Source organism: Fusarium sambucinum, chromosome III, assembly GCF_050947815.1.
Source record: "Fusarium sambucinum isolate potato_lamoka chromosome III, whole genome shotgun sequence".
Classification (NCBI taxonomy): Eukaryota; Fungi; Ascomycota; class Sordariomycetes; order Hypocreales; family Nectriaceae; genus Fusarium; species Fusarium sambucinum.
This window is the reverse complement of record NC_139292.1, coordinates 7,734,073-7,756,816: the sequence shown is the minus strand read 5'-3', so window position 1 is coordinate 7,756,816 and position 22,744 is coordinate 7,734,073. Positions and strand designations below refer to the sequence as shown.

The 22,744-nt window shown below is 45.8% G+C and overlaps 11 protein-coding genes across 11 annotated transcripts; 3 read left to right on the top strand and 8 right to left on the bottom strand.

Annotated features, from left to right (window-relative positions):
• Positions 1 to 175: 175 nt before the first annotated feature.
• Positions 176 to 1,503, bottom strand: FSST1_012765 (uncharacterized protein; the record flags this gene model as incomplete). Its single annotated transcript, XM_083236019.1, has 5 exons — positions 176 to 690; positions 748 to 847; positions 899 to 1,112; positions 1,168 to 1,314; positions 1,382 to 1,503. The coding sequence occupies 5 exons, from the start codon at positions 1,501 to 1,503 to the stop codon at positions 176 to 178; spliced, it is 1,098 nt and encodes a 365-aa protein (XP_083082461.1).
• A 990-nt stretch (positions 1,504 to 2,493) lies between these two features.
• On the top strand, positions 2,494 to 3,925 carry FSST1_012764 (uncharacterized protein; the record flags this gene model as incomplete). Its single annotated transcript, XM_083236018.1, has 6 exons — positions 2,494 to 2,539; positions 2,599 to 2,898; positions 2,956 to 3,042; positions 3,095 to 3,293; positions 3,343 to 3,553; positions 3,617 to 3,925. 6 exons carry the CDS (start codon positions 2,494 to 2,496, stop codon positions 3,923 to 3,925), a joined length of 1,152 nt encoding a protein of 383 aa, XP_083082460.1.
• A 391-nt stretch (positions 3,926 to 4,316) lies between these two features.
• Positions 4,317 to 5,379, bottom strand: FSST1_012763 (Alpha/Beta hydrolase protein; the record flags this gene model as incomplete). The annotated part of the gene is made up of 3 exons (XM_083236017.1): positions 4,317 to 4,413; positions 4,462 to 4,508; positions 4,564 to 5,379. 3 exons carry the CDS (start codon positions 5,377 to 5,379, stop codon positions 4,317 to 4,319), a joined length of 960 nt encoding a protein of 319 aa, XP_083082459.1.
• Positions 5,380 to 6,295: 916 nt separating this feature from the next.
• FSST1_012762 (uncharacterized protein) lies at positions 6,296 to 6,691 on the bottom strand (the record flags this gene model as incomplete). Its single annotated transcript, XM_083236016.1, has 2 exons — positions 6,296 to 6,472; positions 6,578 to 6,691. 2 exons carry the CDS (start codon positions 6,689 to 6,691, stop codon positions 6,296 to 6,298), a joined length of 291 nt encoding a protein of 96 aa, XP_083082458.1.
• A 2,268-nt stretch (positions 6,692 to 8,959) lies between these two features.
• Positions 8,960 to 9,943, top strand: FSST1_012761 (uncharacterized protein; the record flags this gene model as incomplete). Its single annotated transcript, XM_083236015.1, has 1 exon — positions 8,960 to 9,943. The coding sequence occupies one exon, from the start codon at positions 8,960 to 8,962 to the stop codon at positions 9,941 to 9,943; it is 984 nt and encodes a 327-aa protein (XP_083082457.1).
• Positions 9,944 to 10,342: 399 nt separating this feature from the next.
• On the bottom strand, positions 10,343 to 11,275 carry FSST1_012760 (beta-lactamase-like protein; the record flags this gene model as incomplete). Its single annotated transcript, XM_083236014.1, has 2 exons — positions 10,343 to 10,743; positions 10,795 to 11,275. 2 exons carry the CDS (start codon positions 11,273 to 11,275, stop codon positions 10,343 to 10,345), a joined length of 882 nt encoding a protein of 293 aa, XP_083082456.1.
• Positions 11,276 to 11,989: 714 nt separating this feature from the next.
• On the bottom strand, positions 11,990 to 12,682 carry FSST1_012759 (uncharacterized protein; the record flags this gene model as incomplete). Its single annotated transcript, XM_083236013.1, has 3 exons — positions 11,990 to 12,158; positions 12,207 to 12,478; positions 12,530 to 12,682. The coding sequence occupies 3 exons, from the start codon at positions 12,680 to 12,682 to the stop codon at positions 11,990 to 11,992; spliced, it is 594 nt and encodes a 197-aa protein (XP_083082455.1).
• Positions 12,683 to 13,687: 1,005 nt separating this feature from the next.
• FSST1_012758 (flavin-containing monooxygenase) lies at positions 13,688 to 15,571 on the bottom strand (the record flags this gene model as incomplete). The annotated part of the gene is made up of 1 exon (XM_083236012.1): positions 13,688 to 15,571. The coding sequence occupies one exon, from the start codon at positions 15,569 to 15,571 to the stop codon at positions 13,688 to 13,690; it is 1,884 nt and encodes a 627-aa protein (XP_083082454.1).
• Positions 15,572 to 17,715: 2,144 nt separating this feature from the next.
• On the top strand, positions 17,716 to 19,097 carry FSST1_012757 (uncharacterized protein; the record flags this gene model as incomplete). Its single annotated transcript, XM_083236010.1, has 2 exons — positions 17,716 to 18,817; positions 18,865 to 19,097. 2 exons carry the CDS (start codon positions 17,716 to 17,718, stop codon positions 19,095 to 19,097), a joined length of 1,335 nt encoding a protein of 444 aa, XP_083082453.1.
• A 134-nt stretch (positions 19,098 to 19,231) lies between these two features.
• On the bottom strand, positions 19,232 to 20,193 carry FSST1_012756 (SDR family NAD(P)-dependent oxidoreductase; the record flags this gene model as incomplete). The annotated part of the gene is made up of 2 exons (XM_083236009.1): positions 19,232 to 19,422; positions 19,470 to 20,193. 2 exons carry the CDS (start codon positions 20,191 to 20,193, stop codon positions 19,232 to 19,234), a joined length of 915 nt encoding a protein of 304 aa, XP_083082452.1.
• Positions 20,194 to 20,597: 404 nt separating this feature from the next.
• Positions 20,598 to 22,244, bottom strand: FSST1_012755 (major facilitator superfamily domain-containing protein; the record flags this gene model as incomplete). Its single annotated transcript, XM_083236008.1, has 5 exons — positions 20,598 to 20,793; positions 20,847 to 21,489; positions 21,538 to 21,806; positions 21,852 to 22,084; positions 22,134 to 22,244. 5 exons carry the CDS (start codon positions 22,242 to 22,244, stop codon positions 20,598 to 20,600), a joined length of 1,452 nt encoding a protein of 483 aa, XP_083082451.1.
• Positions 22,245 to 22,744: the final 500 nt, after the last annotated feature.

Below are 22,744 nucleotides of genomic sequence, written 5' to 3'. Positions count from 1 at the left end.
CCAGGAGAGCTTCTTCTGGACTAGCGTAACACATTGAGATGGAACGCTGCCAGTCTAGACACCGCTTTGGGGTAGGACACAAACAAAATATAGATCAATTCCATATATGAGCTGAACAGTCTGCTTCTTCATAGCCGTATTAGAACGCCGACGTCAAACGACACATGCCATCCAATTAAATGATTCTAAATGTATAGCCCTCATTTCGGTACTGCGGGCTATCACCATAGCTGAAATAATCCGGCCAGACGTAATAATTGCAGAGAAGCGGCTTTGACTTGTCATCTCCCAAAGATGTTGACTGTTCATCAAGTGGCTCAAGCCCACGCCACTCACGATCTTCATCGTGTTTCTCCTTGTCCCAAGACTTGTTAAACTGGTATATCCAGCTGTCAGAGTCAAACACCCACTCCCCCATGTCGTGGTCCACTTTCAACAACTCCATCTCGTTTGTAACAACCTCTTCTCCCCAATTTTCGGTAGTCGTCCACTCCACTGTCATCTTAGGACCGTCGAAATCGAAATCTTGGCAGTAGAACGAGGGATCTTCGTTAGTCCATGACCCATTACTGCGATCAAAGTCTCGTAACTTTTCTCGCGTATTCCATGGCCCAAATAGAGTCTTACGGCCAAGGTTCTCCTCAAGCACCTCGGCCAACTCCTCCTCATCACAAAGATCTGCCATCGATACTATTAAACCGTTCCCGGTTAGATAGATACTGTATTATCTGGTATAGTGCGACTCACCAATAGTCTTGATGCTCTGAACCAACGCCTCTAGTTTGTCCAGATGATATTTCATGGCCGCGCGCTTCTTCCATAGTGTAGAGATGCCATCACGAAGTGTCTGAAGAAGGGTTCAGCATGTCATTTCTGAACATAAACCACACAAACTTACGTCGCGTTCATTCATCGCGTCGATGAAGGAAATTATAGCCACCACGATCGTGGCACCGGCTGCGATGGCCCCTAATACGCCTATGAAAGCCCAACCTGCAGGGCCAGCAACTACTCCAAGAACCATCCCGAATCCTGTGACTGCCGAAAGACTAGAGCTGGCGAGACAGATAATGTCTAGGACAACACCTCCGACATTGCCGGTCTCTAGTAACCTATATCGCAATATCGAATCAGCATATTCCAAATATCAAGAGAAGATCTACACACTCGGACTTGACTTTGTCAAATTTCTGCATTTCTTCGTTGTTACTTATCTTATCTCGGATGGCCTCACGAAGCTCGTCGCGAGTCTCATAGCCTTTTTGACGCAAGGCATCGTCGACCTTCTTTCGGGCTTCCTTGAACACCTTTGTCCTAGATGAGGTAGTTGTTTAACTCACTGACCTTGTATATTAATGGCTTGGATGGACAGGTTACATACTTTTTCTTTTCAAGTTCCTTGAATTCGGACTCATAGGTTCGAATCTGACCCAGCAATTCATTAAATCTCTTACGGCGATTGGGGTTATCGGGGTAAAAGATATCACCAATGTCTCGAGACATTTTACACAAGATACCCTTTAGAATGTTTGTCGAGGTTTGGGTGACATGTGGTCTGTTCACTGTTGTGCCTTCTACTTACACTTATATAGAGAAGATGTTGAATTAGAGAGCATCAGTGGTCCTTGACTAAGTGCTTCTTGATTTTTATCTAACCGGCATTCTTATTGGTCGTCTCTGTTGGATATGTCAGAACTTGAAAGCCTGTTTTCGTATCCCATTCCTCATCGTCATGATTGTCAACCACGAATCAACATTGTCTTTTCTCTTTTACCCGGAACCCGCTCCCAATACCGACGTGACTATCCGTAGAATCTCAGCTATGAACTAGCAATTAAAAATTGCAGTTCTTTCCTTGTTTTAGTATTTGCCGTGACAGGATCGCCATTGATTTGCAGACCTGTCAACTTTCTACAGACCTATCAAGTTTCCGCACCAAGGGTGCTTGGTTCGGCACGGCGCGCTAGCGCACATGTACTAGATCATTTTGGTAGAGCTGAGAGATAGGTGACTGCTTTATCAAATAGGAATTCCAGATGGTCGAGTGGATATCACTGAGGCCAGCTGAAGAAAGATGATATATCATTTTAGCGTCTGACCGTGATGGGCTGAGCCTAGAAAGCGGTAATGATCTACCAACAGACCTGCTCACGAGTCAGAGGGTCCGTGCAAATTATCGGCGAGAACGTCATCCGATAAAGAATATGTCTCAAACTTACATTTGCCAATGAAAGCTCACTATGGGAAGGCTCGAAAGGATCAACCACGACTGTTTGTGACAGGATCTACTCTGTACCTACCTACGTAGCATTACGAGACAAAGGACGTAATAGGCACTTCTCATTACAGCAGAAGATGCAATTTCTATAAAATAGACACGTTCTCGCAAGATCCTCCGTCCATTCCCCAACCACCTCACTTTCCAGCATCTCTTCATCACGCACAAGCCATACATCTGGTGCTCAACTGTAGCTTTAAATATTTATCACAACCATGGATGAAGCCACATTCTATCCAGGTTCGAAAGCATTCATCAGTGGTAACTTGAAGAATTTACACTGACTCATTCAACTTTATCAGATAACCCAAACAGGGTAGCTCGAGTCGAGGGACTGATGACTTCGATCAACATACACCTCGAAGCTATTGAAACCAAAGCCGACGATGCCAAAGGTTTCGAAGGAGTCATCAAAAACAACATCGATCTGGCCCTCAAGGAGCAGGGACTGAGCTCTATCGAAGATTTGGAGTCATCTCTGGGAGACCAGTGGAACGACAGACTGAGAGGGGAAAATGAAAAAATGCTCAAAAGGATCGGCAAAGAAGCTGCGGATGTAGCGAGCTGCGTCAAAATCGTGTCCTATATTGGCATGGTTGCTTTTGGCATCGGACTTACAGGTAAGCTGCACTGGTTTCGATAACGAACTTGGACTAACACCTATTCTCTACTATCAGCTGAAGTTATCGACATCTTTAAATACGGCACCGCCATACTTGGAAGCAAACTTGTTGGGCGCAGCTTGATCAAGGTCGCAAACAAAGGTTGGTAATGCCGCATGTATGCGTGACTATGGAAGCTGACTAGTTGGTGAAGAGTTTGCGGCGGGACTTCGTCTCATGAGACGGGCTCTGAAACTAAAACGATCTGTACGTGGCACAGGAAACGGGGCCAAGGTTATCAAGGGCATCAAGAGGGCGGGAGGGGCGATTGCCATTCTCTCAGTCATCGGAGACTCGTACATGAGTGTCTACAGTCTTGCTCAGGGTGGTCAGCATCGACAACAGCTTCAAGAGTGAGTCAACCGATGGTCTTCTCATCAACATTCTAACAGATGATATCAGTGCCATTCGCGACCTCTGTGCCCGGCGTTTCAGCGTCAAGTATATCCAAGACCTGCATGTCAAGTATCGTTCCTTTTTACAGAGCATGTACACGGCGGTCAAAACAGATCGCGTGATGAAGAAAAAGCAGAGGGCGGGGACAATCACGCAAGAGGATTACAATCAAAGGATGAAGGATGTTATTGAGGGAATAGCAGAGGATCTGAAAGACGTAAGTTACCAACTGATTGGGAAGACTATGACTTTAAACTTCGGAACTGACATGGAGCACTAGCAATGTAAGAACGTCACTTTTGACAAGGTGTATGGGGAGCTAGCAAGAGAGGACGACCGCAACAAGGCTTGGACAGCTGAGGACTTGAAGAAAGATGAACTCCAGGATCGTTGGGAGAGTGGGGAGATCAAACAGTTTTTGTCCAAGGAGGCAAATGACAAGATAGAGGAGGAGGGCGGCAAGGTGATGTTGGCAGCTGAGTATAACGAGGACGATGATGATGATGATGAGGACCTTGACGTGCCAGATGATGAGGATTGCAGTAGCGAGGATGACTGCATGAGCGACGATTCTGATGATGATGATTAGCTCTAAGTTTGTGCGCTACTAGGTAGCCATACATGCTTGCCACAGCATTTGCAAAAGTAAGGAATTATACTATTGATACTTGACTACCTATCAAATAAATAATTTATTCAATATCCAACTACGAAGCTGGCTTTTTCACTACTTTATTTCGATTTTGTAGATATTTTGGACTCGATGAACGCTAGCAAATGCAGATCCATGATTAATAGAGCTCCTAGGTATGTACAATACTACTCAGTTAAGCAAAATGACTGCCTGCATTCTGCCCAGAAGGAAGAAGATTGGAGTGTATAGCCAAGTTGTATTTACAAATTCTAAATATAGCACACTGTTGCTATACTATTTAACCGAGTAATGAAATGAAACCTATCAAGGATTCTCTATCCCTTCTTTACAGATCCGACTGAACTGCCAATCGGTCATTCATTCTTGGAACGCTCAAGAATCGATCCAACATAACGTTGAAAGTATCAGGGTCCTGGAGAAAACTTTGTGGATGTTAGCAAAGAAGTTAGATTGAGATTCACCTCACTTACGCAAAATGGCTTACTCCTGGCAGAATAAGAAGGTCGGAGCCCCAAATCTAGCGTTGGTCAGCCATTGATAAGCAACAAGTCATTCAGCAACTAAAAACTTACCCAGCTGCGTAATACTCCAGGTGTATCACGAGTCACAGCTTCTTCAGAGTCGCCGTCAACGATCCAGATAATGGGGGCTTCGTCGTCATCGTATCGCGATGGGATTTTGGCAAACGACTTGGCATCCCAGACCGGCTCGGTTGCCCACATATTATCCAACTTGGCTGCTGCCTGCTCAAATGGGATATTCGAATTGTGCTCATACTCTTTCTCAACTCGTTCCAAGTATGCACTGAATACTGGACTGTCCCCAATTGTAGTGTTGATGTTTGTGGGACTATATGTTCCACCAAAAGAGAAAATGCGATCGATACGGGAGGTAAAGTTCATCGCAAGGTCGAACGAGATACAGCCTCCATCGGACCATCCAACTGTCGAGAACTTCTCAATTTCCAGATGATCCATCAGAGCGATCACATCCTCAGTCATAGAATCGTATGTCAAGGGCTTGCTAGGATCATCTCCGGATCGCCCTTGTCCCCGAGAGTCAATTGCGATTAGTGTGTACGGACCGTCTTGCAGGTGGCGGATTTGATGGCCGTAGTAATCGCTGTTGGCATAGCCGCCATGAAGAAAAACCACAGGGTTGAGGCCTCTGTGTTTACTATCTTGAAGTGAAGCGCCGAATGTTGCGTACCAAAGGTCAATGCCGTTGATGGAAGCAGTCCCGTTGAAGTTTGGTTTGGGCAAGTGTGGAGTTGGAGGAAGAGTTTCCCATGGCGCCGTGTAATTGGATTTGTGTTTGTCGCCCAATGACGAATCCACAAGATTGGAGAAGGCGAGAGCAAGAGCTCCCAAATGGGACCAAGATACCATTTTGTTCAAAGATGGTAAACAATAAATGGGTAGAACCGTGGTTGACTGGTTTGAAAATTACTCAAAGTTTAAATTGTCACTCACCGATGTCTTGGTTACATGGGTGTTAATGTGAGGGGGTATCGGATTGCACGTGATTACACTCCGATGTTGTATCCAGCCTGAACCCTGAGAGAGGAAATATCCGTGCGACCTTGTTCATGCGTAGACGATCAATTTCGTTCAACTTGGCAAAGAAGTGCACATCACCCCTCCCAGCCCATAGAAACCATACGTAGGATGGAAGCTTAAATTCAGTGGAAATGTCACTGACGACTAATCAGTGGATTCAGTGTAACCAGACTCGGGTTCCGGCGGGCATGCGGGAATAGCAACTTCCAACCAGATACATCACAATACACTGAGTTATTTTTGTTCACAATATGGCCCTATTAGAAGAACTAAATGCTACTTATAGTGGGCGCTTAAGCACTAGTCACAGACTATTAAACATCTTACACAATAACAGGAGCAGTATCGCCACACTGAGTCCCAGCATTTCTTCCTATAGAAGCAGAACTAAATGCTCTGAGTTAAGACACTAATATAAAATCTCACAGTTAGAGGTATTGAGACTAAAGAATACGTTTTTCTTTTGAATAGTATTTATTTACAGTCTGAGAGGTTGTCTCTTGACATTTCAATGCGATCGATGTTGAATCAAGCTTGGGCAAAATCTTTCATGGCACAATTTGTCATAATTCAATTTGACCCCACAGTACAGATCTCTTGCTCTTGATCCCGAATATGTACTACATTGCCTATAGTACAAACATTGTTTTCGGTCTCACATGCCTGTCAAAATGCTGAACGTGCACTTAGGATTCCAATCCAGCCAATCTGACAGCACGAACAAAAGTCGAAATCGCGAAATCGCTTAAGTCCAGCACTGTCCAGAGCCAGGTCCAGGCTGGCACTGCATACGTCCACCGCCACAAGACCAGCAGCCGTAATCTCCTGCACACTGACACTTTCCTGGGGTACAGTCTGCATGAGGAGAGTAACAAGGGAAGCAGCTGCAACGGGCTTCAAGACCACGGAGGGCAAGGAGGGGCTAAACACGTTGATGTTAACTTCATGAATCGAGGGATAATAATGTAGAAATGCATCAATGACGAGTGATGGGAAGAAACCAATGTGACTTTGAAGATTTGCATACCTTGTCGATACCAGTGTAGGTGTAGCCGCCATCTTCAATGGTGGTAGTGTCGACAGCTGGAGTAGCTGAGACTCCAAGGGAGAGGAGGATAGAGACAAAGAGAGTGGCCTTCATAGTGATTGATTGTTTTGGTTGATATTTGAATGTGATTGTGAGTGATGAGCTTTTGAATTTGATTGCGATGTTGCAGGTTTTTATAGAAACCCAGTGAAGCCCAGCGAGCAGCATGCCTCATTCACGGGTAAGTTTACCCCTTGGTTAGACTCTTCTGACGGTGATTATTTCGACTTTGCCTCCTCGCGATGCACTTTGCCTCATGTATTGAAACCCTTCCGGATCGTCGCTCCAATACAATAGAGAAGGCACATAACACGGGATACTCGGACGTTGTTGCGATTGGTTCTTCTGTTTATGGAATCTCTCGTTGTCACGTCACGTAGGATGGCCGATGGATCCGGATGTCTCATAAGAGAGGGGGAACATCATTGATGACTTTGTAGTTATATTTATGGATCCTAACGATAGTTAAACTATTCCACGAGTGACTTTATAGTAACTATTATGTACAGACCCTCTTTAAAGTGATTATTATAGAGATCTATATGCCCGCCAAGGTAAAAGAACCTGATATATTGTATATTCATGTCTTGGCATCTATAGTAATGTATCACAAGGGTAGCACGGGTTGTCTTTGTCCCAGAAATGTATTCGCTGGCTAGTTGTGTACCATTTCCTCTTTTTTCACTACTATGTCCAGTCATCTCGTATAGCATTTAATGATTGTCGCTGCTTATTTGCATAAACAATGTAGTCCAGCGGCTGTGCGGCTTACTTGCCTGCCCAACTGCAGACGTGATAGGTTCTATCGTGTCCATACGGCGCAGAAATACAAAAGTCCGAAAGCTTAGCCTGCCTCCTTCCTATTCAGCCCGGCAAGGCGCATAAACAACTCCACCGACGCATGTTACTCGAAACATTAGCGCTGACATTACATTCCTTCCTTGGGGGCTATAGGGTTACCTTTCGAACAGAAATACAAAAGCTTGTTTTCAGATGAGTTGTTAGATTTGATTGCGGCGTAAGTCATGGCCTCATTTCTTCGTCCGAAGTGTTGATCTGCCCAGTCTACATACTAAGTTACTAACCACCTCTCTAGATCTGCAAAATCTATCTCCTAAACCCATTTTGTCGCTCAATAATAAATCGCTCAGCAATCAATTGAAGAGAATGTCGTAGACGTGTAGGATTTAGTACAATACATTTCGTTCTAGTCTAGATACTACGGAGATATTATTATCTGGTCAGTCTCACGTAAGACGGCAGTTGAGCGCCTTGCCGATCAGGCCCTAAAAGTATCCTATTGGAGACTTTGAGACTATGGGGAATTGGAAACTAATCTTCACCGGGAATTTTAGCGGTAGATCATTGCTCCAAGGCCTCATCAAAGCGTTGGACTTGGCAGCCAGTTGTCATTCCTGTATCAGAGTTGCTTCTTGGCAGTAGTCTCTGAATGGAATCAAAGGCCACTTGGAGAGCTTCAACAGAACAGCGCCTGCCCATCTTTAAGGAGAAATCTTGGGCGGTCAACTCTACGGTCCAATAACAACCATGGACGACATGTCAACAGTTGCCTTTCGACATGTGGTCTACATTTTCTGGAACTCAATGTGGAATCCAATGATTGGAGATATCGAACGATGTCGCGTTAACTCATGGAACTAGGTAGGAATAAGCCCAATCTGACTTCTTATAGGATTTTTGAGGCCTGGATGAGTAAGGACTTTTGTGCCGCACGCTACCCGATTCCCTAAGTTGATACGGTATCCTATGTTCCGAGACTACCTTATCCTGCTACCACTCGGAAACTAAAGAAGCTGCCTGGTAGCCCATTAATTTTGGATCGAAGAGTGGTCTCTTCTTTGTGTTAAAGAAATAATAAGTGGGTTGCTTAGCAGGTTCCACAGTGCTTTTGTATTGTGTGAGGATTATGTTGCTCTTGGAGCCCTATCTTTCGTGGCAATCCGCCCTTACTGCATCGATTAGACCCTAAGAAGACTCCCATCAAAGTAGCCCATTAATTTAGTGTCCGACGACCGAGCCGGGTTCTTCTCCACTTGATCCGGGGGACTGTGGATATCGGGGTCTTGATGGTGCCGGCTTTAATTTTTGGTGTCGGGGACTAAAGAATTGACTGATTTAACTTTCGGTTCCACATAGCGTCTAGAAAAAAGGGGCAATTAGAATTTATTCTAGACAGCGATGAACTAATTGATTAATAATTTACTAGAGTTTTATTTTCTGGAATATCGTTTAAAAACATTAGGCCCTTGTTTATGTTCATTAAAGTTCTGTTCTAGTCAGACAAACATCATCACCATCATCATGACAACAAGCTTATTGGCGGGGGCTGTTTTCGGCACTGGTCTTACCCTCTCGGGCGTCGCAAACCCACAAGTCATCAGGGATCAGTTCAGCCTCTCCGACTTCCACATGCTCGCCACATTTCTCACTGCATCCGCCACGAGTGCCGTCATCTTTACAACCTACAACAACAAGAAATCCTCCGATGACAAAATACCCATCAAACAGCCTTCCAATCATGGCTGGCTCGGATCCTACGACGGTAACATCATTGGCGGAGCTATACTCGGTCTGGGGATAAGTTTAACCGGAGCGTGTCCTGGAACTGTTCTCGTCCAAGCCACGGCAGGTGTTGGACACAGCCGGTTACTCGCCTGTACTTCTCTCCTTGCAGGGGTCGCCTGGGTCAAAGTCAGGCCGTTGGTGTCCAAGCCGCAACCGCCGACGAGCCGCGCCGAGAATAACAACATCATGCTTATTACCGGATGGTCGGCGAACAAAGTCCTTATCGCGTACGAGATTACCTTGCTTGGCATCCTCGCAACGATATTGGCTGTCGCGCCGCGTAGTGAGACATTACTGCATCCGGTTGTCGGCGGTCTTCTCATCGGCGTTGGACAGCTTTCTTCTGTCCTTTTTACCAGCAAGCCAGTTGGTGTCAGTGGTGCCTACGGAGAGTTTGGAAATATCTTTTGGGACTTGGTCAGTGGAAAGACGCTCAAGTCAATCCCCGAGAGTATTCTATTCGCCGGTGGAGTTGTGGCGGGTTCTTGGTTGACTATCACTCAAGTCCCTGCTATTCGGGAGGCAATGGTTAGCAGCCAGGAGCAATCTTTGCCAGGGCTGATCATAGGAGGAGTTCTTTTGATCTTTGGTGCGCGTATTGCTGGTGGGTGCACCAGTGGTCATGGGATCAGCGGCATGGCGAGTATGGGAGTGAGTTCCTTTATCACCATTGCATCCATGTTTGGCGCGGGAATATTGTTCAAAGCTTTTTTCCCATGATAGATTTCTTGTTTATACATATAGATCATCTATATAAGTACTATAATAGAGAACAGAGACAGATTGTACACAATGAAATGCGTTAATCCGGCATTGTGGTTGACCTTTCGGGGAATGAAACTTGACGTATTGAACCCCCATCAGATTAATTCACCGACTGGTAAATACAAGAAACATGCTGGTTAGTCAAGTCATCATTAACACAAAGTATCATGCGGTCATACCTAGTAAAGTATGGAAGTTTCCGCTTCTATATTGTATACATTAAACACAAACTCAAATAGGCGCCGTCTGGAATGAGGCACACTGATGGAGATCATGAAGAATAAGGAGTGGTAATTAAGTAACTAGCTAACTAAATAGCACCCGAAACAATAACTCCATAATGAACAACTTCATTCACCATGTCGGCGTGACCAAGGGAAGATGGAACATGCGCGATCCCGAAGTACTCGGAGCAGGTAACTGTCCACCCCTAATATTCACTTGCAACGAAGGATGAATCAGTCTCGGCGCCGCCAACGTCGCATCACGTTTCCTTCTCATCTCAACAAATTCATCCTCTTGTGTTCCATCTTTGAGATGCTTGTTATTCTTCCTGTGCTCTGCAACAGTAGCAAAGGGCAAGGCGTCGCGACCTTCGGGTGGGTAGTCATGGCCTACCCAGATCTTGGTGTCTTCGGGAAAGGAGAGCAGTTTGCGGCCTGATTTGAAGATGTCTTCTGCACTTCCACCGGGAAAGTCAGCGCGTGCGGAGCCTACGTCGACATTAAAGATTGAATCGCCGACGAAGACGTTGTCTGGAAGATGGTCAGTATAGCGGATAAAGAGTCGACGAAAAAATGACTTACTGCCGATCTGATAGCCCATGTGGTCAGGTGTGTGTCCTGGTAAATGGACACTTCGAGCAGTCAGATTACCGATGGCAAATTCGTCGTTATCTTCCCAAAGCTTGTCGAAAACTGTCTCATATTCATTGCTTGGGACGCCGTATCTCTCACCAAACAAGCTTTGCACTTGCTTGATGCGACTTCCAATACCAATAGCTGGTTTGATGCCTTGACTCTTGGCCAGGACAGACTGGATATATGATGCTGCGGTGAGATGATCCGCATGAGCATGGGTTTCAAGGATGATATCGACCTGATAGCCCTCATCTTTCACAATCTTAATGATCGCATCGGCTGAACCAGTCGACACTGCTATTTTGACGGGGTCATAGTCCAAGACAGGGTCGATGATGACTGCATGCTTGGTGACAGGGTCAGCAACGATGTATTGCCATGTACTTGTGGTAGTCTCAAAGAGAGGATGAATAGTTGGTTCCGACATGATTCTTGTGTGTGTTGCAAAGTAGGCGCGGGACGTGTGTTTCTTTTGTGCAGGGTAGTTTCTCGATAGCGAAAAACGGTTGGACTTGGATATCAGACTCGATGATGTTGGTCTGGATAGCTTGACTTCTGATGACGGTTTTGTAAATGTGATAGTTCTCTGACTTTGTGGTGCTTTTGAAGTCAAAGAGGTTGTGATGAGTCGGGCTATTGTTCTATCACAAGAAGGCAGCATTCGTCTGACAGTCGTGGTGATTGACATCTTTTCAAAAGGGTATAAAGGTATGTATATGGAGTCGCTTGGTAGTAATCTCGTAAGCATGAACGAACGAATGACTCTAATTTCTAGTGACCGAAGTCCGCGCTGTACGGGAATTAGACTTTAGATATGTCGATCACGATCGGGGACTTGTTTAACGCCCGCGTTTAGGTCGCCGATAAAAAGTGGGACATCGCCGACCCGGGGATTGACTAACATTATCGGATACTCCGATAGAACAGAACGCAATCAATGTTTCTTGAGTTTCAAATGATTATCAATAACGACAATTGGACTCTTCTGTTATGCTGAGTGACAATTCCGCCGGATCATTGCGTAGTTGAATCGTTCGACAATGTGCGACCGCGCAGTGGCGAAATGAGTGAAGGACAACAACCATCGTGACAAATAACTTGGGTATCAATTAAACATAAAACTCTATCATACTCCTCTAAACTATGCCAATGACTGATATCCTGCCGCTCCCTGATAAGCAGTCGAATCTTGAGGATGCTTTGCACCAACATCAATTGGCTCGGCTTCCTTATTCGTGCCAATCTGATTGTATTTATGTTGGCGACAACTAATCACGCCATGGAAGATAACAGTCGCGCAAGAGAATATCCTATAACATGTTAGCTTCTATCCGTGCCAAAGGAACATTTTTACTTACAAACCAATGGCGGCAAGGCCAAAACAGACGGCAAAGACATATGCATAGAAGCGACTTATAACCATCAGGTTGTCGGGACACTTGTTTGTCTCACAGTAATCAGACCCATGGATCCAAATAATGGCTGTCTGGGCACCTAGAACAGCAATTGAGACAGCCCAGAGAATAGTAAGGGCTCCATCAAGAACGAAAGCTGCTCGGAAGCTAAAAAGGCGACTGAATGATAGATGGGCAAAGGCGCCCCATAGTGAGACCAGAAGTGTTGCTGAACTCTGTTGAGTTGTTAGTAATTTTCAATGGTGATGAAAATGTGAGAAACGTACAGCGACTATTAATAAACAGTTTGCTGGGATAACAACAGCGTTGATTGTGAAGGATGTCACCACGATGGTGATGATGCTGAGAACAGCTTGGAAGATGCGGAGAATTGTGAAGCCGGTGGGGTATTGGGCTAGATCGGGGCGTCGTGCAGCCATATTGGATGATATTGATCAGATCTGATGTGGGAAAATAGTTATTGGCGATCTAATGCCGATTAATAGAAAGTGAAAAGTAAACTTTTTGTTATTTTCTCAATCAGCGAAGACACGACACTTCATATTAACGATAGAGAATTTTCTACTACCCAGTATGATTCTTAAAATATCGTCTCGTCTCACAGCCTCGTTGAATCCTTCTGCGTCATCTTGTCAGACAAACCCCAGTAATCCCATATTTTCTCCGAAGCTTTTACCACTTAGTGGACAGTCAGCCCAGTGAGTCCTGTCTTACAGTGGAGCGTGTAAGATTAGTTGATGAGATACCAGCACTGGGATCAAACTGTTCTGTTAGAGTATGTCGCAAATGGTGATTCACTTGGTCAAATCATGTTGCGCAGAACACTCAAATTAATCAAGACAAAATGCTAGCATTATGATTGCATGGTTAACCGAGTAGCGAGTGATAGTATAACTTTCTTGTATTGTTCTCGCGACAATTGGGTCAGGTTTCATCCTGGTTAGGCCCTGTAATCATGGCGGAGCAACACAACCAGCCACAATAAATGGGCCATCTAGAGGAGAAATTCTTCTCTCACCGCTTCTGTAGTCAGTCAGCACAGCATTGACAATACTGTTCATTTAATTAAATGGTCCTTCAGGACAACGGACAGCCACTCTTTTATCGCGACTCCGCCTCTCTATCCGGCGCATGGTTAATTGACATTGCAATCGCTAACAACGGAAAGGGCTTAGTGGATCCTCGCTGTCTGAGCACCTAAAACAGCAATTGAGATACTCTAAAGAAGAGAGAGTAAGGGCTCTATTAAGAATCGCGAAGAGAATGAGGAGGTTTGGGCGAAATTTGTTGATGAAATAAAATTAAGAAAAATAACTTCTTATATTTATGCAATCTGTTCTCTCACTAGCAAGCAACTCAACTCCAGTCTCAACTATCAATTTTTCCCTTCCCCTAACAACCTTTTTGTACTGTTCCTACAGAGCTCACACCTCCCTAACCATAAAGCCTTCGAGTTGATTACTGGTACGCTTAGCATACTCCTCAGTAATACGCTCATAATCATTAATGCCCGATCCCCAGATAGCCTTCAAGCTCTTCTGATACGCCTGCTCAGGTGTTGTTGGCACTTTACCCCCCTCAGCGTTGAAGTAAGACGGTGTGCAGATAGACAAAGCAGAGAACCACGCTGCACGCTTTGCAACTTCGCCTATCCACTTTTCCTCGCCTTCCATACAAGCCTCAATCACTAGACTTTCAGGCTGGTTGGATTCTTTTGTCGCATGAGCAATGATGTGTGCAATTAATCGTCCAGTGATATCGTAACCAGATGTCATGTTATAAGAGGCTGGACCACCGGGACCGAAGCGGCTGAAGAGGTTAGGAAAACCATTGGTAGCCACACCGAAGAGGGTTGCAATATCAGGTGAGGTCCATTTCTCTTTGATTTGACGTCCGTCACGACCGATTATACTGGCTTTGATATTGTCCTCAGGGAGCAATTGGGTTGCAACAGTGAAACCAGTAGCAAGCACGAGGACGTCAACTTCAATCTCATGACCACCCACGACGATGCCGCGTTCAGTATAGCAATCAATTCCCTTACCATCTGTGTCCACAAGGGTCACGTTGGAACGATTGAAGGTGGCAAGATAATCGTCGTTAAAGGTTGGTCGTTTGCACCACCCGGGATACCATGGCTTCAACTTCTCAGCTGTGTTGGGGTCTTGAACCTCGCTATCGATACGGGCACGAAGCTCATTAGCAATGGGTTCATCCATCCTCAGGAGCCCATCGATATGGCCCCTTGTCGCAGCTTGCTCTATCAGTTTTGAGGAGCTACCAATCAGGCCGGCTCTAGCTTGGTTCCTGGACCAGCCGTCGTTGACGAGATCTACAGGCTCTGGATCTGCAGACATAAAGCTGTTCAAGTTCGTCATCCGACGACGCTGCCATCCTGGACCCGATTCCGTCACCTTGGCCCAAGCCTCAGGTGTTGTTTCCTGCTGGGATCGCTCCCCGCAGTATGACGGAGTTCTCTGAACAACGTAAAGGTGCTTTGCCCATTTTGCGAGATGGGGTACGGCCTGGACCGATGTAGCTCCGGTTCCGATGATAGCCACTCGTTTGTCTTTGAGGTTAACGAGGTCGGGCTGATCCTGGCTACCACCAGTAATAGTGTAGTTCCATCGAGAGGTGTGAAAGATTTCATTTCGAGCACCGAATTCGGCAAGTCCTGGCAGCCCTGGGGCTTTAGGAATGGCGAGTACGCCGCCACAAATAAAGAGGAACTGAGTCTGTACCGTAATCTGCTTCGGGGACTGGACATTGCCAAAGGATTGGGTCATATCCAAGATCCAACGGCCCTTGGCCTCATCCCAGACATGACTGTCCACTTTGGTCGAGAACATAGCCCGGAATTCGTATTTAGTTGCAATACGTTCTAACTGGCCCCTGATCTCAGCCCCAAAAGAGTACTTATGCTTTGGCATATAGCCAGTCTCCTCTAGTAGTGGCAGGTAGCAATACCCTTCGACATCACACATCAGTCCTGGGTAGCGGTTCCAGTACCAGGTACCTCCATATCCGCCGGCAGTGTCGACAAGCACAATATCCTGGGGGCTAAAGCCAGCTTCAATAAGGCGAGCAGCATACGTTATGCCGTTGATGCCAGCGCCGACAACGAGGAATTTCGTGCTGTCACCATCTTGGACTGGCTGGTCTTGGCGGGCGAGGGCCTCGTAATCCACCCAAGGATCAGCAACAAGTTTTCTGAGCTCAGAGTCGGCGAGATTGATGTATTGGGCCGTTCCCTCTGGCCGAAGGCGTTTGTTTCGCTCCTCGGCGTACTTTTCGACGTTGGTAGTCATTGCGTTCTGTAAAGGGTACTCGATTGAGAAATGTAGGAAAGAGATAGTTTGTGATAGCTTTCAGGGAAGTGTAGACTGAAGATGAATCTTTAACTTATGATTCTTAGAATGGATTAGATCTTTTTGGCAAGACTCGTAGTTATATATTTCAATATAGTAACTATATCAAAGTCAGTCAAGATAAGGTTAATGCTCCAACGGATAGTCCGCGGATGTTTCAGTATCCACTTTCTATACCAACTGTCCGGGTTGATCCAAGTGTCCGTCCCGTATTATCATCCAGTACGAACAGTGCAACAATAAGAATATGGATCTGGTGCAGGGCCTACAATAGTGGAAAGCTATTGTCTTGATCAATATTTCCCGCTATAGTGGATCCCATCATGGGACTAACAACATCCGGTGCAGAATTATACAATCTACGGCGTCGGAGCTTAAGTGGGTCCCGCAGAATACGCGAGCATAAAACTGTCTACGGGCGAGGGGTCTTCCGGCAGTTTAAACTGGGTACAACCTTATTCAAGTCGATCTTCAGGAAAGAAGAAGTTGGGTATACAGACAATCACTGGCAATGGTATGGGTAAATAATTTTTGGGGAATGAGTATATTCTTTTTCGTAACTAGTCAACGCAGAAAACCCAGGACAATACTTCCCAGTAAAGCTCCCGTAATCTCAAAAAGAAGGAGAAAACAGAAAAGAACGCCATCAGTATCAGTTAACGGAAGACCCCACAGGACCAGCCCATGTGAAATTTTTGTCAAAGGTGATTACTGAACCAAGGTGATTGATTACTGAACCAAGGTCTATCCATGATCAGACTCCAACAAACCACCTACCCCACCACCTTCGACCAGAGACGTGATCTCTGATCAGAGTACAGTCTCCACTTAGACTTTGCACTCGCAGTAGCACTTGTAGCACTGTTGACTGGTGATGCAATAAACATCACCAGTGCACCCAGTGCAGCCAGCACAATTGCAAGTTCCATACTTACCATATTCATGAATATGAATATTCGGATCGGCAGGGCCAGCTGAGGGGAAGTAGACCTGCTTGTGCCTGATGGGAGAAGCAGGGGGAGAAGCAGGGGGAGAGGGGGGAGGAGAAGGGTGGGGAGAAGTGGGAATAGAAGTGGGATACATCTTGACGGTTTCTGACAGTTTTCTCAGAGTTGTGGTTAGAGACGTTGCTGAAATGTTAGAATCTGTGTAAGACTGCTGATGAGTTTGATGATTATTCTTAGAATTTGTCGGTAGGTTGAAATGCATTTATAAAGTACTTGAACATGTAAAGTTGGAGAACACGATTGTCTTTGAACAAGTATTGGTGTCTTTGTCCTTCTACCGTTCAATTGACTCAGATGCAGTGTTCAATGTGTAAGCACTGTTTTTGTATGCACATTTCTTCTGGCCCATTCAGCTCTTTGTTCGTGAACATGCATAACGCTTTGTCGCATCAAAAAGACAGCTTTCAATCTGTTGCAAATGTCGTATGGTATGACACTGAATCACTGGCCTTATGCTAGAAGTGTCTAGTGAACAATGACCAGTGCTGTTAGGTTGCCGTTCTGCAAGTGCCTCATGCCGGGTTATCCCAACAATCAATATGAGCGACTTGACCACAAAGATATTCCCACACTCTGTAGCCTGATCACGTATACATGCAAAGGAAGAAGAAAATAATCTAGCAGTTCTTTGTATGCCTAATGTCGATTCATCCCCAGAGTATTCTTACATGGAGGATGTGTTGACTGCAACGTTGTGATTATGCAGCTTGCTCACTTATCGAACAATGACAGCGAACCACCGAACCTCAAAACACCTGCCTTTTGATGCAGTCTTTTTTTCTAATTTCCTTCTTCCGGACATCGAATCTGACCCAGTATTCTTATCCTCCTATCAAAATTCGATCCTGTCTGACCACAAGATTTTAGTGCTTACTTTGGTAGACGTGCTTGATGATGAGACTCAATCCTCTATGCGCAGACCTATTTTGGTCAGCGATCGCCACCGGAAGGATTCTTTGGAAATTGAATGTGCCATTCATCGGGCGCATAAAAGTCAGCATAGCCCCGAGATCCCATCCTGAGCACTTCAATTTCCTCACCACTTTCCGTTCGCAGTACCTGTACTACATCACCACCATGCTTTCAAGACGTATGGGTTCCAGCACCACTTCGAAGAACCAGAATGATTTCTGGGTCAAAAATCACGCTGTTAAAATAATCATTTTGCAATGGGTTGACATCTGCGGCGTTTTGAGAACAAGGCTGGTTCCCGCCTCGACGTTCAAGAAGATCACCGAGTCCAATGGATATCTCAACTGCGCACCGCTCGACACATGCGTCACCACGACTGCAGAGTTTATTCCCAAGATTATGCCATTCTTTATAGACTCTGGCAAGATCTGGCCAGACGTCTCTTCACTGAAGCTTGCAAACCACAGCGCTAATGGATATCGTGCTGCGGTCTGTTTTGGCCACGTCGAGTTTCAGAATACCGATGCTAGACAGATTTTGAAGAATCTAGTCGAAAAGACCAAAAGTAGCCGTGGGCTAGAGTTTCTGGTCGGTATGGAGTTGGAGTTCTGCCTTCTTGTCCCAGGAACACTAGAGCCTACAGAGAAGGGGACTGTAGGCGTCGCGCATTCATCAAAGATACTTCGATCCAAGGTTTGGCCGTTACTTAACGACATCATCGCAGCATTGGATGCGGCAGGAATCCAGGTAGAACAGGCTGTGAAAGAATATGGAACCTCGGCCTATGAGGTTGCACTTTCACCACTACCTCCGGTTGAGGCTGTCGATGCATACGTCTATACTATGGAGGTCATCAAGAATATTGCGCACAAGGCCCACCTGGTGGCAACGTTCTACCCAACACCTTACGCTGAAGAAACAGGCCAAAAAAGCGGGCAGCATATCCATATTTCTGCAACTCCCGTGGGCAAGGACAAAACTTGGAATCCTGACACGGCCATGGCCGGATTAATAAGCCATATTCCGGCACTCATGGCGATTGGAATGGCACAAATTGACTCTTACGAAAGAGTGGGCGTTGGGAAGATGTGTACTGGAGGGTTTGTTGGTTGGGGAGACAACAATCGAGACATGCCTGTCAGAAGAGTCACCAAAGATCACTGGGAGGTCCGAATCAACGATGCAACATCGAACTCGTATGCTATGGTTGCTGGCATTATTGGTGCCCTACTCGACCCAAAGCCTTTGACAATCGAGGGTGCAACTAGTAAGTTCTACAATAGTATTGTGAAAGTGTTACTGACAACAGCACAGAGTTCACCTTGTTCTACTCGGAAGAGGAGAGACAGAAAATGGGACTGACGAAACCGCTCCCAAGTTCGCTCGAAGAAGCACTGAAAGAGCTTGAAAGTGATATTGACTGGGCGATCCGTGTTTTGGGTCGGGAGTATGTTGAGTGGTTCAATGCACTGAAGAAAGCAGAGATTGAGGCTTTGTCGAAGATGGAAGTCAAGGAACGAAGGCTTTTCTTGCTGGATACTTTCTAATTGACTTGTCAAACTTGAGCGTAGAGATAAATGTTTTTGACAGATTATCGACTGTGCAAATTGCTAATAAACACGACAAGTGATTCATTTAATTCGATATCAAACATCCCTCGTTCGTTCTACCATGTCCCACACTATTCAACAGCCATCCTAAACCTGAGTAAATCACGCTGTTGAATAGCTTCGTAATTGTCTTCCAGCTCCGCAATGTCCCATTTACAAGACAACCATCGCCCATTCAAAGCTTCCTTCCGCGTCTTTACACCATCGGGATTGAGTAGCCACACACAGAAAGAGCCAACAAGATCGGGGCTATCGTTCAACACTGTGCTAGATTAGCTAAATAACTAGAAAAGGGTAGCTGATACTCACAGTGCTGGATGTCCTTTGATGCAGCAAGTGAAAATTCACTCTTCATCCCCCCGGGGTGTATACTGGCGACAAAAAGACCTTTCTCGGCATATTGAGCATGAATAATTTCAACCATGCGGGCTTGTGCGAGTTTACTTGCGCAATAATGAGACGTGGTTCCAAAGCCGCTGATTCCTAAGGCAGAGATGGAACTAATGACAACGAAACTGCCCTTGCTCTCCAGGAGAAAAGGAAGCAAGTGATGAGCAGCAAGCCAGGTGCCCGTGTAGTGAACGGCAAATGCTTTTTGGACGTCACCAACATCTTCTTCAATGACTGTAGCTTTGGACAATGGGCCTGAAAATCCACAATTGACGATGACTGCGTCGAGCTTGCCGTTAAATTGTTCTTTCACGGCGGTGGCTATCTTGACCACATCGGCTTCTGAACTGATGTCGCATGTGACCGAGACAACCTTTGTCGAGCTGTTGATAGAAGAAACGTCTTTGGATGTTTTTTCCAGGGTCACTTGTGTTCGTGCCGCTAGGATGATGCCAGATGCTCCGGCTTTGGCGAATGACCTGGCTAGAGCTGCACCAGCAGCTCCTCCAGCTCCAATGATACAAACGACATAATCCTTAGGAAAAGGCGATTTCTCGGGGTGTATAGCTGGATATGGTTTGTCATGTGTGGTTGAGACAAAGTCTCTGACCTGCTGTGCGTTGCTCTGGCTTGGAGTTGACATTACTGATTGTTTGGATGACAAAGTGCGAGCGAAAGAGTATGTGAGTTTGGCGGTCGTCAAATGTCAAGGGATACTTCATTACTTATGTCTTTCTTTCACTTCTGATTGCCCAATAAGACTGACTATCTTCATCCCCACGATTTCGGACTTTGCCATTAACAACGGATCGACAAGCGCCACTTCATGCGACGTCAGATCTGACCGGACAGTGGAACATCGCCATTGGTTGTTCCTACGGATTTACCGATGAAATGTCAATCTTATCTCCGGCCATCACGACGATGAAAATTAATGGTAATCTCGCATCTTAGACACAATGGCTATTATGAAGGCAATGTGATAACACACCAGTGATACTGTTTGACCTTACTCGGGTACTCTTCAATTAATCTTGGAATAGACCCTTAAGTCATGTACCTGAACTGTTGATTGTTGTCACCCTGTTCTGAGACATCAATCTCAGCGTTAGCATTCACTGACCCGTACAGTCTATCCCTGCGCTTGTTCTCCCTATTCAATGCAAAATGCATGAAAAAAGCTAAGACAACTAGAAGCCCACTCATACCACAACCTATCGCACAACCTGTAGTGAAGTACGGACTGACAAAATATTAGTGTCAGCTTCAGAATGAACAGAACACATGCCAACTTACGCATCTTCTTTCGGAAAAACAGTGCTACTGACCAGAGATGAACATTGTCCAATGGTTAGCGAAATAGCAAGTCCGGCTCCCTTCTTCGAGTCTCCACCCTGGTTATTCAACAGCCATGTAATATTCATGGCTAGAGCAGGAAAGATTCCACAAGCAGCAAGCCATACTCCAGCGTATCTAGGTCCAGTATTGTCCATGTCTTGTACGCCGGCAAGGATACCATAGCCAACAGTACCCATTGCAGCAAATGATGCTACGATATACCCACGGCACCCGTACTTGTCCGAGAAGAATGCAGCTGCGATGCAACAAAGAAAGGCAGCAAAGTAGGCTGGAGCTGTGAGGCCTTGCGCAGTGACTGAATCGTAACCCATGTGGTTGACAATAGTTGGCAGGAAATTTGACAAAGCAGCAAATGAGAAGTTGCAGCAAAAATGCATAATAGCGTGGATATAGTTCTTGTAGTCAATCATTCCTGCCATAATCTGCTTCCAGCTGACAGATTCCTTCGACGTGTTGTCTTGGAGTTGTAATCGTTGGATGGCTAGTTTTCTTTCGTCCTCATTGAAGAACTTGGCGGTAGATGGTGAGTCAATGAGGAAGAAGTAGACCACTGGGGCAAACAGTATCGTCGGCGCGCCCTCTATAAAAAGTCAGCACTATCGTACGGAGAGGTGTGTGAATAAATTACCTATAATAAACAACCACCGCCAGGCCTCTAAGGACCCAGTGATATGTGTTATGCCATATGCCAGACTTGAAGCGAAAGTGTTTGCCAATGGCGACATACCCAAAAGGATAGACATTCGGAGTCCTAGCTCGCTCCGTTTGTAGATACAAGACAAGAAGTATGGGGCTCCAGCACCAAACGTGGCCTCAAATACACCTAGAAAGACGCGTGTAACCACTAATTCGGCCATGTTGTGTGCTGCACCTGAGCACATAGCGGCCGTTCCCCAGCTAGGATACGTGAGCTAGAGAACCCAAGGCAGACAGAAGACTTACCAAATACAAAGACATGATACGTAAATGTGAGCGGGGAAAATCTTCCAAAACATGGTTGTCCATTCAAACAGGATGTACGCGATGTAGAAGGAGTTCAAAACCCAAGCCCATTGAGATGAGCCAAGACTGAGGGAGTCCTGAGCGCCAGCAGTTTTGGCATTGCCTATGTTACCGCGGTCGAGATAGGACAAGACATAAAGACAGCAAACTATGGGCAAAACGCGACGGTCGAGCTATAATGGCAATCAATATACGGTATTTCGTACTGAAGGAGTGACCAACTTTGCGTCTGATTCGGTGATCTATGTCTGCTGGTACAATGGTATAAGGTTCTGCGTCCCCTGCCTCTTCGTTGTCCTTTAGACTAGCCGTACTTAATCTGCGAGGATTCATGGTTGGAAGTTTGAGTACCAGGAAGATTTAACTTAGCAAATGTCGAAAATGAGGCGACACGAACATATTGAGGGGTTGGGTCTTTAAGTGGCCGCCGGCGGGGAAAGACATCGGAATCGTCGCTCACAAATCCATGATCTGCAACTAAATTGATCCTGGTCCTTTCGTTCCCCCGCTATAGTGGACAGCCACTAACTGACGGAGCTGAGACATGCCGGAAATACTGTTCTCGCGCACTGACTGGTACTGTCGATCATTGCCGGAATGTTGTCCCGGCAGTTGAGTAACCAAGAGGGGTTGTGTTACCGGGTCCCGATATCGAATGAAAGATGAGGGTAGTAGACGATAACAGTGACTTAGAATGGAATTCACACTATCAGTATATCTACAGCTGACCAGGCTCTGTTGTTTATTGAGTTATGTGGGATATTACAGGGATGGCTGGTTATCACGTGATTGACTTGAAACATGGCACGGCCCAACAGATATTACGCTGAATT